We start from the raw sequence: 14,540 nt of genomic DNA, 5'->3' as shown, positions 1-14,540 counted from the left end.
CCAAATAATTTGTCCTCTTTGCATTTGCATGCATCAATCTCAAACATCATCTTACTTAGCTCTCTCTTTATTACAGTTATCCATATAAACATTGTTGATTTTAAAGTATCATGATAATATACCTATTTTTTTTATTTTTTTTTTTGAATATTAATATTACGGTAAAAATCTGCAAATGCTGATTTCTCCAAGAAGTAGCCTATAAGACGATTCGTACTTTTTGCTGATAAAAACATACTTTTTTCTTTCTTTTTTTACGGCAAAGTTTACATGTTCCTCTACGTAGAGCCTTTTAAAATATATATTTTTTTTTATCGTATGCGGAAAGGTAAATTAAAGTTAACAAATCAATACGTGTTCTTTTTTTTTTTGACAGCGTATCTCGTGCACGAGCTCTAATGAATGACTACGCAACATTCCCTGAGCGTGCGCCCCTCCCTGCCGCCGCTGAGCTCACGGCGCATGCGCAGAGCGCTGTCAGGGCACGGCACACACTCGCAGCGACAGTATGGCGGCGGGCTGCTGCAGGAGGGATGCTGCTGTCGCCGCTGCCTTCACAATGTGATCGGAATATCGTCTACTTGCGGAAAGACTACAGTCACCCCCGAGGCCTGTCGCCGTGATCACGATAAGATGACCAGGCTCGCCGATTACTTCGTGGTAGTCGGCTACGATCTCGATAAGAGAGGTAAGAGAGAGAGACACAGCGAGCGATTCTTCCTCCTCCTCCTCCTTCTCCTCCTCCTCCTCCTCCTGATCTGTTAGATTGGAGTGTATTAGTCGCGGTTTATTCACGGTAAACACAGCAGAAGGCGGAGGGAGAGGAACACAGTCCCGACACAGCTGATTCCGGCCTGGGATGGGCGAGTTACTATCAGCCGCGGATGTCCCAGGCCTCTGGATCTTTACTCCCGAACTCAAAAGCCGAACCCCACCGAAGTTGCACGAAGACGGGACTGTCTATATGCCCTTTTTCGCTATTCATGATTAGAAGTTTGACCGCGGGTACTATTTTGTTGTTTTGCCAGGTTGTGACTGTTCTAACAGGGATTTATCAGCGTTACCTTTGCCACTTGTGTTTGTCATGTAACAGGCTGTTATATTGACCAATATGCGCCTGTAGAGTTGAATAGAAAAGCAAAAGTTGCACCAGTTCATTCCTAAGACATGTCAACAAACATCAATAACATGCAGCATGGCACTAAGGCTTTTGGTAGTGTCTAAACTTAATAGGTTGCCTAACTAGACAGCATGCTTGGGCTCCTGTGATTCACAAAATGCTGTCTTAGTTGGCAACAAACTAGGTTTTGATACAGCCTTTGTTTTTGTTTACAAAAAAGTAGCACTGTTTTAGCCTGCATGATTCTGCATTATTAAAGGAATAGTACAGTTAGTTCCTTATAAAAGTTGAAAATCTGTCTTTCTGGACTTGTATGGCAGTAATAGTTTAGCAAAATGCAAAAGGAGACATTTAAAAGAGTGTCTTGTTTGGACTATGCCATGACAATGAATGGTGACTGAAAATGTCAAGCATCCAAAAGCAAGTAAACTCACAATAAAAGCATCTTAAATGTGTTTTTGTGGGCCATATTGCGATAAGTTATACGATAACTTTGTGTGAGGAAAAGACACAATTAGAATTTTTTTGCATCCTTTGACATGACATGACAATCCAATGTCAAAAAGTTACCAGGACGTTTAGCGAAATTTCTCCTTTTTTGTTCCACAGATTTTGAAACAACATGAGTTTTCGAAATATCTTCTTTGGGTTTCACAGAAAAAAGAAAGTCCAACATTTAAAGTGTACTTATTTGAATGTGAATGAATGTAGAGAGCTTTGAGCTTTAGTGAGTTTTGTTATCGGGAGGTTGAGTGTTTTAGTTAGTGGCCTAGATTCGTGCCATATAATGGTCCCGGTGAGCATGCATAATTTACCAACCCTAATCCGAAGAAAGCAAGTTGCTGGAAACTCGCATCAAACCTTTGAAACCTTTATTTAGAGAGCTGCCTCTGTGCATGTCTTATTCCTTATTTATGAGGCACACACACACACACACACAAAACATGGAGTCCCCTTTTTAACAACAGTATCGGGGACTCGTGAGATGAATATGCATGTTAAATTGCATGATGTGTGCAGTGGTCCGCTTCAAGAAGAGTTGTTTGACGGAGATAGGTCTTTGGTTTTTGTTACCCTTGAGATGCTGCTATTCGCATGTGGCCGTACACGTAGTCTGACAGGATGTTGAAAGGCTGCACGCGCTGCAGAATGTCTTCCTTTCCTGTTTCTAGCCTTCTGCTGCGTTTCAGCATCTGGTAAGCAGACCTTCACATTACAGTAAAGGTGTGTGGAGGAAAAAAAACAGAGCTCTCCTGAAGTCTGGGATTTGCTCTTTTTATGCCCATTGATATCCAAGAATAAAAACACATGAAATTCTAAAAATAACATGAAAGTGCAACAGAAATCGTTCATGTTCTAGCTTGCAATATGCAACATAGCAGCAAACTAAATCAGTGTGAATGGCCCGGATTGAGCTGTCCCATGGGCAGACCTGTGAGGTTATAAAGCTGTGCTGTTGTGGTTTGACATCACATTCGTGAGATCTGTGAGGAATCGGCGAGTGAAAGTGTTTCTACATGTTTGATATCTGTCTCACAAGTTGTTTTTTTTAAATATGTAAAATAATGTCTAGCAGTTACCAGACATGCTCTGCCATGTTGAGCCTTGGTGCTCATGAGGGAAATTTGAGCTTGAATCTCGCTTGCAACGTCTCCTGATCCTGTTTCTTCTTTTTTCTGATAATTTCCTTCTTTTGTTTGTTGTACCCATATACAAAGTAAGCTTAAATGGATTGTTCACCCCAAAAATCACTCCCAACATGACTTTTACTTTATGACGTTTCTTCTGCAGAACCCAAAGGAAGAATTGTTTTAGAAAAAAAGTGTTTTTGTTTTGGTTCATGCAATTAAAGTCAATGGGGTCCAAAACAAACAACCCTAATTGGACCCCATTAGCCCCTTTCACACAGCGCTTTGAACCCGGGAAATTGCCGGCAAATTGCCAGAGTGCCTTCTGTGTGAACGCAAACATGACCCGGGATTGATGCCGGGATCGATGTCGGGTTGGGGACCTAGTAACATTGCCGTGTTCAGTCCCGGAACGCGCGCTGTGTGAATAAAAGCCGTAATAATGCCGTGTCGTAGTGATGACGCTGAAGCCGCGATTGTTCGCCAGCTGTGAAACGGTACGTAATGCGCAAGTTTATGATCGAATCAGAGAACAAAATGGACAAGCGTGGTTTCTCGAGAGAGAAATCGCAGCTCATAAGCAAACTTAAGACGCTGCTGAGACATTACAAGTCACATCGATGTCACGTGTCTTTACGGGATTTTTACGGGTTGTGTGTGAACGCACTCTCTCATTCCGGAAAATCACTCGCAGTGTGAATGAACCAAAATCAAACGAACCCGGGTCAAATCCCGGCTCACTTTATCCGTGTATTTTCCGGAATCTCTGTGTGAAAGGGGCTATTGACTTACATTGTATTCAAATGGTTTTGAAACAATTTGGAAAAAATAATTAATTTTTTTTACAAAAGTGTATATTTCAAAATATCCTCTTTGGGTTCCACAGAAAAAATGTCATTTTTGACCAAATTGTGTAAATTGTAATTAAACCATTAAAATTAAATCCAGACAACTTAAAACTGAAATGTTTTAAGTTGTCTGGATTTAATTTTAATGGTTTAATTACATTTTAATAATCAATTATTTAAGAATCAATTCTTTGAAATGTCCCCCCCCATACATTCTGTGTTGTGTATTTCCATTTTTCTGGCAATCAAATTAACACATAAAATATTAATTTATTTTATCTTTTAATCCATTTTTTTTTTATTAATTTTTTTTTGTGTGCACAACAGTTCTGCACAACAGAGCTTTACTGTTAAAATTAAAACATGGAAGGAAATTGTGATTATTCCTTAAAAAATAAAGTTTAAATAATAATTATTACTATTATTATTAGTGTTAGTATTATTATTGAGACGTGGCTAAATTCTACTGTACAACAGTAATATATTTTTGTCATAATTTCTTTAGGTTAAACCAAACTTTTATTTTGACGGATTGCCTTGAAGAGCTTGTTATGACGATAGTTTTTTCTCAAATGAAACGGTAAAATGCTGATGAAGTTCATGTATTCATGTCCTCATATAGTGAGACGGCAGAGGCTGAAATGCTTCGTCACGCATGCTTCAGTGTGTAGGCCTATGTAGTAAATGAACCGTGCATCTGCGCCCTTCATTCACACAGAGACACTCAGAGCATGCAGGATTCAGATTCAATAGTCTTTTTGCGGTTTAATATTCACAGACATTAGTCTATATCGTGATTTGATCTAACTGTACTGACCTACTTTTTTGATTTATTCATCCAAGACTTGACAAATTCTGTGAAATTCCACGTTATACAGTAAATTCCGTTTTTATGACTGGATTCCACGATTCCGTCCCTGTTTTCCGCATCTCGGAAATCATTGGGCCCTAAGAAAGTCATACAGGTTTGGAACGACCCCATAATTTTACGTTCGCTCAAGAAGTTTGGAGTGAATTTTGGGTGACCTATCCCTTTAAGTCCTGTTATATTAATGTCTCTGAGAGGTGTCACATCTCTGAAAACATGTAGTGAATGTGAGCCTGGACATGTTTCAAAGGATTTTTATGAAGTGCTGTTGAAGTGGTGCCTACTTAACACCCAGAGGGCTGGCTCTCTTAAATGAGATAACCTCGCTCAGTGTTTTGTTTACCAGTGCAGAACACGTCCAACTGACCCAGGGGCCATGTCCCTGTCTCAGGCCCTTTGCCTTAGTCTCCGTCAGTCACATATCCCACAAATCACCATTCTTGAGCCAGAATGACTGCATCAGTGGAGGGCAGGGATCTGTCAGGGTGGAGTCGCCCAGCGTATGTTGTGAAACTGCGCAACGCCACTTGTCCGCGTGATTTCCAGGCCCTGCGAGGAGAACGGCGCTGAATAGGATTCTCTGGACGAGGGGCTTTCTGTTTAAAAACAGGAAATGGGAGTTGAGGCTCTAGGGAGAAGACATGATTGAATGAGAATCCAGATTGTGTGAGAGTGAGAAAATGGAGGTCTAGAGTTTGGGGTGTGCTTCACTAAAAGTGGACATCTATGGAAATGTCTTTTGGGGTTCGGCGTACAGCCCCCCCCCCCCCCCCCCCCCTCTTTCTCACAGCCCTCTTTCTCTTGCTCTCTCTCTCGGTTTTTCTTGGGAGGAGCCCGGCTGAAAACAGAGAGGCCCTAAACAAAAGAGGAGAGCGTTTGTTCTGTTGCACACTCATTGTGAGAGTTGTCTCTGCCAGTCTGTTTTCCTGTTTAACCCTTGCACACCGTTGAGAATGTATGTTAAAATGATTGTCTGGAGTATGATGAGCTACATTATTAACTTATAACCCCTCATCTAAAATAAAACTAGCCTCTTCTTACAAAAATGTGCTTGTAAAACTTGCTGCCTAAAGCAAGGGGGTTTTGAGTGGATGTCCAGTAATCTGGTTCTTGAAACAAAACACTCATCACAACTAGTTCATTACGATTCCAGGACGAATGGCTCGATTCAATTGAGCAAATCAATTGAGCATACCTAAATCAGTGTAGTTACTAACTGACTGTTCATATGACAATATTTAGTTAAAGATGCACATTTCGCTGACACAATGTTATGGTGTTATAATTGGTTGCCAATTAAAAACATACAGCACAACCAGTTTAGTATGATACTTTTTAGTGAATAAAAAACTACAGCATTTATTATAAATTATTTATCCATGCACATCATTATTTTTTAAATCATGTGCCCTTGTAGTCTTTAATCAACATACCTTCCCCTCTTGCAGCGACATCTCCTCTCTTCTCTGATGACATGTTTTCTGGTGCGTGGGCGGGACAACCTGTCACTCACATGAGATCGACCAATAGCAATCCATCTAACCATCCAATCATTTCCCGATGGACAAAATCATTCCCCGCCCTACATTTTTTTTCTTGTCCGAGAAGCCATTTCATTCAGATATGTCACAATAGGGAAGAAAAGACTTCCGTTTCATGCCGACTTAAAGATAAATCGAAGCAGAATTGTTCAATTAGTTATGATTCCCATTTCATTAGTCCAAATACTAACATGCCAAAGTGTGAAACTTAAAAAAAAAAAGTTGGTGGCTTACCAACAGTGGCCCACCTTTAACAGATCTGCTCTCTGCCTTAGACAAACGCACTGACCCAGCCGGACGTCTATAAATATTCACCAGTAGAGTACAGAACAGATTCTTATTCATGAGGAAGAAAAAGGCCGAAGGGGGCCATGGCATGACACGCTGGCCGCTCTGTGTTACCATGACTCCCCAATTCTGGTCATCTGGCTTGACTATAAACGGTTCTGTGCCGAGAAAAGGGTGGCTGGGTCCGTGGATACAGAAGCCCGGTCCCCATGCCTGCAGCGTATGGCCGCGAAGCTCTGATGGCCAGCTGGTGGATGAATACTTCTCATTCATGTGGCAGCCGAGGGGCTAGAGGGCAATGGAGATTGCCCTCATTCTGAGAGACAGGGGGGCTCAACACACACACACACACACACAGACACGCACATTTTCAATCTCTTTTTGTCTTTAAAATGGTTTGCACTGTAGGCAGTAGGATTGTATGCATATGTACACTATGAGGACAACCTCAAGTAAATACATTTGAAACTCCTAGACGTTAAGTTTCATTATGAATGTGGTGAACTCACATGATAGTCCCTAAGCCTGTGTGATGGAAATGTCACGTGCCTCATTGGGCCTTTACTGCATTGTCATCTTATATTCGTTGATTTTTGTGCCTTAAATGAGTTGGCCAACAATAAAATGTGTCGAAATTGTGAGATCGTATTGGAAGCATTATTTAAATTTTAGGTTAAAACGAAGTATGTTTTTTAACTTTAATAAAGTGTCACTAAATACATTAATAATGTTACAGAACATTATATTTCAAATAAATCATGTTCTTTTGAACTTTCTATTCATCAAAGTATCAGTTTCCACAAAAACTGTTTTCAACAAAAGAAATATTTCTTGAGCAGCAAATCAGCATATTCAAATGATTTCTGAAGGGTCATGTGACACTGAAGACTTGAGGAATGATGCTGAAAATTCAGCTTTGCATCACAGGAATAAATTACATTTTAAAATATATTCAAAAAGAAAACAATTATTTTAAATTGTAGTAATATTTTGAAAGGTAATGTATATTTTAAAATGTCCATTTTATTTTTAGTGGCAGGGCAAGTGAAAATCTGAAAAACTGGTTTCTGTTTTTTTCTTTACACACATACTCGCACACAAACATAATTAGGTCTGGTGATGGAACGCCTCAATAAGCAGTGACTAGTTAATAGCAGTTCGTATGCTTCATATCCAGAGGTCTTGTGGGTCAATGAGCACTCTCTACTGGAGGGACGCGGAGGTCAGGGCGGGAAGGGGGAGTGTGCTCTCCATGGCCGCAAACCTTTCATGGTCTTCCCTGGTATTTTGGGAATGCGGCCCTTTCCTCCTCCCAAACCCCTCGGGTGGAGACTGAAGATCTTATTCTTCACATGCCTATGGGGTTGCGGGAAGTAATTCTTCTAAATCCTTTTTTTCCCCTCATTGCTGACCCACTGGATTATATGTAGGGGTCTTTAGCATTGTGGCTGTTGGGATTCAGACACGGAGGAGTGAATTATAGTCTGGCGTCCCACTCTTTCTGTCTTAATCTCGGTTTCAGATGCAGCCCACCCATTGGTAGAGAGTGCAGTGAAGCTGATTGGTCCATAGGTGAAAATAAAAACATTTGCAGATTGGTTGGCGTGCTCTGATGTGGTTTAGCAGGATTTTGAGGGTATCTTTTGGAGGGGGTTTCCCTTCTTCAGAGGTCGTTTTGGTGCATCAATTTACAGGCTATTGTAAAAACTGTAATTCGTTCATTCAAAAAGAAAACTAATGACAAAAATCTTAATAATGATTATTCATAATAATATTTTAGTTTTTTAATATTATTTTAATAATAAAAAAATAATAAATACATGTACTAATAAAAAATAAAAAAATATGAATAAATGCAAAATTATTAATTGTTTTTTTAGGGTTCAATATTGTAGTTATTTTTCCCCTTTGTGTTTGATTTGAACCGCTTGCTTTACTCACATCAGCGAGGGTTAGACTATAATTATTGCAATTCGATTTAAACCATTATGTGGCAGTTTCTTATAAAGTCCACTGTTTTATTTGCTTGCCGAAGTCAGTTTCTCCAAACCAGTCAGCTGTTATTGTTTTGCCATTATTACACATTTCTGAGTCATCTAACATAGACATGAATCATTCATACAGCAAGAGAGGCAGTAATCTTTTGAGAGTTGGGTTAAAAGCATGAGAAGCTTTAAGCCTCACATTTAGAGGCAATGACAAAAAACCGTGCAATACAATGTCAATGCAAAAAAAAAAAAAGACAGTTTAATCTGTGTTTCTGTCGATATCATCTGTGACCTGCTGTGAGTTAAAAATGGCATGTCTACAATGGTGCGAGATGTCTCAAAGCAGAAATGCAAAGCTACGCGTTCAAGACGAGTTAAAAAATTCTATATAACTTTGCGTTGTCACGCTAGTCTCGATTTAGGATGTACCGGTATAATGTTTTGTGGCTAAACTTTTGAAACACTGTGTGTGTTATGCAATACTTTGCCCTATTGACTTTTATTCAGTTTAATTTTTTCTTTTTAACAAAGTGACTGGCAAGTTAAAATTGCTTCCTGTCCCATTTGACAGCATGCCATAGATGCTTTCTCACAGAATGTTTGCTATGTGTTATTGCCTTGTGGGAGGATAGCGAGACGTCAAACGTCTATTCTTAAATGCTATAACTGTTGGTGATTTTTCTACGTGTATTCCCTGAGTTCATAGTGCTAATAATCTCTTTACTCTATCTAAACACCAGTCACAGCCTCATTTCTTCCGGCTGCCTCTTTCATGGCCCTTGCCGGAGGAAAACTGACTAACCCGATGCTAATTTCACTACTACTTTCCATATGATTTCCAAACCTTGTCAGAAGGCTTGGAATTTCTGCTGAGGTGGAATGCCTGTCCAATAGCGTCAGCATTATGTAAGCAAAAGGAGTCCAAGTGCGTTCTTTTAGTTTGCTTTTCGCATTTCACGCAGGATAGCAGTCACACACTGAGCTTTAGTCCTTTGCAATGTTTATTTATTGATCAACTAGGTAACAAGGTACCTAAAATGATGTAGCTGCTTATCTCTTAGTATGTTAGCTGGAGGTTATTTAAATATATTAAAGTGTGTGAGAGAGAAGGGGTGTCTGTGTTTATCTAGTGTCATGAAAGAGATTAGAGATTAGTTGTAGTACGTGTGCGTATCCTTGTTAGGGCTTGGCTAATAGAAGTTCTGTATATTTGTTAGCATTTGATGATATTGAAAATATTGTTTATTTAAAAGGTATTTCTTTATTTATCTATCATTTTGGCCAAATAGCAGTTGTTGTGAAGTGCATTTGAAATACTTAAGGTAAAACGCAGTAAAAACCTTGTTAAAAATAATATATAATATAATAATAATAATATACATTTCCAAGTAAAAATGTATAAATATAATTTTCATTTATATGCAGAATAAAACAACAAAAATAAGTATTTACTGACACATTTTTTGTTGTTGTTGCTAGAACAACTTAAAAAAGGCCATACTTCCATGAATAAGTTTGATTATTGAATCCGAATTTTGAATCAGCTTATAGAAAATAATCTTTTGTACTGATTCAAACTTCTTAGTGCTCTCATAATTGTCTGTAACATGATAATGAGGGAGGGCACGGAAGTAGTCTAATATATTATGGCCTTTTGGAAACTTAACGGCCAATTAAAAAGCTCATTAAAATCATTGCAATGTTTCTCGCCCAGTGCTAATCCTTGTTAATGTAGCACTTACGGCCTCTGTGTCAGTGTGTGTAAGAGTTTATCCGTAATCTAAATAAAACTCGATTTATGTCTCATGCTGTGACAGTAGTTTGTCTTAGAAGCCCATAAGCTCTTTAAGATGTTTTGGAAAGGCTAGTACTTGTCCACTGAAAACCAAGTGCCCGACCTAAAATATCTAAAACCGCAGGTCTTTGCATAGAATATAGACAAGAGAGACAGACGCAGCTTCACACATCGCTGACGTCATTGTGGCTGAGCAAACAAATCTAAATGGTTGGGGTTCATAAAATTTGTGATATATGATTTTTTTGAGCGACACCAAAAGCCACGTATTTTTAGAAGTAATGAGGTGTTGTTTTGTTGTTAAAAACTAGTGCTCTCTCTAAAAAAAGTGTGGAAATCGTCTTGCAGCTCGAGTATTTCCTCTATTGAAAAAGCAGCCAGTGCTGAATGCGGTTGTGGGACGGGTGGTTGCTGGCGTGCAGGAAGGATGTGAGTTTGTTGAAGAGCTTTTCTGCACAGAAAGAAAAGAAAACTGCGCTCACAGTATCCCCGAGCAACAGCAGATTTTGGCAGATGCAATTCTCTCAGTGCAAGTCCACCCAGAATGACCAAGGCCAAGAGTTTGGGTCTGAATTTGTACAAGTGCATCGAGCCATTTACTTACTAGCAGTTAATCTTGCATCAGAAATAGCATTTGTGTTTATTAGGGATGCAACAATATAAAAAATCTGGCTGATGTGAACAAGCCAGTAATTAATATATTTTCGTTTGGCCCATAACTAGAATTAATGTTCTACGATTTTGTCTAAATATATAAAAAATAAAACTTTTTTTTTTTTTATATAAACAAACTGCAGTCATAAATGTAAAAATAGGAGAAACATTCATGCACAATTAAATATCCAAATTCAATTTAAAGAGTCTTGCTTTGATATTCATCATTCAAAAGTTTGGCTAAAAAATTTAAAAAAGATAATTTTTTACAGCATGTTTCAATTCTCACTTTTTGGGGCTCAGAAAAACATGCCGTTTTAGTGTGTGTCCCTTTAAATGCAAATGAGCTGCTGCTCTCGGCACAGGGGGCGGAGCCTCACAAGCTCGCGCTTCAGTGTCAGGACAATCTCTCACGGAATGATAATATTAAAACAGAAACTCTCAGTAGCGGTGTTCATTTCGACCTGGAGTCGGACAATAATGCCCACAGAGCCAGAGACTATATGCTGTATGGAGATAGAACAGGTATAGTTTAGTTTAATTACAGTTATAACATATTTGTCATCTGCTTTTATCCATTATACATCACACAAAAGATGAAGTGTTAGTTTTACTCCAGAAAATCACTGTAAGAGCTGAATAAACACATCAGACGTGCACATTAAAGTCTTATCCATAAACTCTCTCTCCCTTTCATTATCATCAACATACACAGCGAATTACACAAAACACTTGTTACAACTAATACACACCTTTTCAGGAGGTGCTTAATAAAGTGGTAAACTTTATATCCGTGAAACGACTTGATGAGCTGTCATAAAGCGCGCACTCTCACTTTCATCTCTGCCGTGATCAGTAACGTTAGGCCTGTCGCTCCGGAGACTGTAAGCTGAATCATGAGCAGATCCGGTACAGATCCATCCTCAAGAAACAACGAGAGTAAATGAAGACTGCTATGTTCATTCTTACTTCTTACATCTTATAACAAAACACATCAATTGCTGCTCAGGTGTCGAAACAATGGCGGACTCATACGCAAATCAGCGTATTATAATGATTTCTGAAGGATCATGTGACACTGAAGACTGGAGTACCACCACAGGAATAAATTACATTTTCAACTATAGTAAAATAGAAAATAGTTATTAAATATTACTGTATATTTAATAAAATAAATGCAGCCTTAAGTTAGCAAAAGAGTTCCCCAAATATTTGAACGTTAGTGGATGATAAAATGCATATACGTTGCAGTTCAAATGTCATGGATTTGACAGGTTAGACTGCTTAAAACTCATATCCTTCTTTATTCACGTTCAGTCACCTTTTATTACTTATATTGAGTGTTTAGACTTTCGATTTTGAACAGACCTACGACCCATTTTGGGTCACCACCCACCAGCCGAGAACCGCTCGTATAGATGTTGGTTGACAACTTCCTGTGTCTGCCCACCTAGCCTGTGCTATACTCCCTGACATGCTTAACTGCGGCCTCTCGGGTCCTTGCTGCCATGGTGACGGAACTGTTTTGACAACGTGGGCCGCAGGCCAAAGGAGCAGGCTGCGGTTTTATAGGTTTTGATACAGTGCCAGATCTTTCTCGCGAATCCATGTTGAACTCTTAAACAGACCGGTTTTAAGATTAGCCTTATTCATTCTAGAAAAATTGCCAGGTGACGGCAAGACATTCTTTTCACGTTTGAGAGCTTTTATAATGCAACCCAGTCTTTTACTTTGCAAGCCTACATACTTGTTTTTGCCGCCCCCACCCACATGCGCTAACACACAGTCGCAAACACACTGCTTGTCTTACACAAGCGTGATAGTGAATTCCTGTGGTGTGCAGTTGCTTCAGAATGAACTGTCTGCATGTTAAGGACGTATTACTCATGGCCTAACCGCACATACTTTAGTTGTAATCTCTCTGATTGATACATGATTGGCATACATTAGAGGTCTGCTACCCGACCCGAGCCCAACTGGTCCCGAAAAACTCATGGGTTCCGGGTCGGGTTTGGGTTAATGTTTAATGAATAGCCTCGGGTTCGGGTTTGTAACTTAGAAAAACTATATAGGCTATAGGCTACATAGGTTATATCTAGTTTGTGTGACTGCTTGCTGTGTTGTGATCGTAATTATATGAGCATGCGAGAGAGAAAGTACGTGCGCAGTTTCAGCCGTCCTCCTCTGATTGTGGTGTTGTGACTGAAATAGCGCGCGCGGGAGCACATGCGCAAAACAGTTTTGTAAAATTATATATTAATCATTTTTATTTTATCATATATCTTTTTACAAAACTGTTTTGCACATTTCAGTCACAACACCAATCAGAGGACGGCGCTGAAACCACCAACTCTCGATGCTGTTCGCTTCCTTCATAACTCGTACTGAAAAGGATATATTTGTGTAAATAGTTGTGCAACTGCGCGAACTTTGTTTTGAAATTTAATGTTTGAGTTCCAGGGGAATTTGTGACTGTTTCACCTGTTCAACCACATCAAAGTTTCGTAATTAGTAAGTTTTTTTCTTGTGTGCTGACTGATGAGGGGGCCGCTGTGCCTTGGTGAAACGGTGTTTTTACATGTACCTATTTTTTTAATTATAGTTGCAAGCAAAAGGTAAAAAAAGGTATTTACTGTGAGAAACGGACCTCTGGTTCGGGTCGGGCTCGGGCTTAAAATATAACCGTAATGTTCTGGTCGGATCGGGTTAAATGATTCCTGGTACAGGCCGGGTTCGGGCTTAAGTTTGAAGCCTGTCCAGACCTCTTGCATACATGCATCAGTTTCCTCATTGAATGAACTGATGGAATCATGTGATTTCTGTCCCATAGTAACTGTTGTAGTGCGTCACCTGCCTTTGGTTTCACTTCACCTGCTTCGGTCTGACCAGCAGGACGATATGACTGTCGCGTGGCGTCTCTCTCAGATCCTTCATGAAGGACTGTGTGAAATCTCCCTATTAATAACCAGACACACTTGTGAGTCATAAAGCAGAAGTGCTTTGTAATGTGATCATCCATGGTTTATGGAGGCCATGTCAACCTTACTCCAAAAAAGATCTTTGCAAAGTTTTACACATATATCTGCATGTTTTCATAATTCGATAAATGAGATTTGAGAGCTCTGTAGTTGCTCTGTCATAGTTTGCATAGTCCAGACCCATTGATTTGTTTGAACTCTCACCTATAAACAGGTTTTAGTGGATTTAAGTTCTTTCAAGGCCATATTAAATGGTGTGTTGTGGTTAAAGCTCATGGCCGGATTGATTCACGCAAAACAGGAGCCCCAGAGTGAGGTACTTAACCCCAGGTTGCTCCAGGGGGATTGACCCTGTATTAAGTTCACGGTGCTATTCTGTGGCGACAATCACGTGAACGTTGCGGAAACGGTTATCATCGTTGTGTGCCAATAAAAAATAATCAAAGGCACTTTTAGCTTAAGGATCACATAAACCTGAGCATTGCTTTCCATCTAAACAAGCAGGCCTTGTCTGGGAAAGATTAATTGAAGTCTCATATGTCCAGATCCGTCTTGTGTGATTACCCAAGCACATTCCCCATGTCCACTTACCATACGACCCCATTCATGAGTCAAAATCTCAGGTGCAAGGTTTTTGGTAGTGTGGTCCCTCAAACAAGGTGTATTGCATTGACAGACCATTGAGAAACCTTGCACGACCTCACTGACCCCATTTCATCGGATTTCAGAAGGTTCTCAGACTTGCATTGACTTTGGCTGGCTGTGGATTTGTTCTCAACTCACTTGTATTGATTCCAAGCTTTTTGTTTTGTCCCTGGAGTCCAAAAATTAG

General features: G+C 39.6%; 1 protein-coding gene across 12 annotated transcripts in view; it reads left to right on the top strand.

Annotated features, from left to right (window-relative positions):
* The first annotated feature begins 379 nt into the window (after positions 1 to 379).
* Positions 380 to 14,540, top strand: part of sbf1 (SET binding factor 1) — a 52,427-nt gene continuing 38,266 nt past the window's right edge. For all 12 annotated transcript variants that reach the window (XM_084112636.1, XM_084112633.1, XM_084112630.1 and 9 more), the window contains exon 1: positions 380 to 688. In XM_084112636.1, the coding sequence (XP_083968762.1) occupies positions 403 to 688 (286 nt within the window). In that variant the 5' untranslated portion in view covers positions 380 to 402. The remainder of the gene's footprint in view (positions 689 to 14,540) is intronic.

The sequence above is a fragment of the Abramis brama genome, assembly GCF_963993115.1.
Source record: "Abramis brama genome assembly, chromosome: 4".
NCBI lineage: Eukaryota > Metazoa > Chordata > Actinopteri > Cypriniformes > Leuciscidae > Abramis > Abramis brama.
This window is presented reverse-complemented; position numbering and strand designations above follow the sequence as displayed.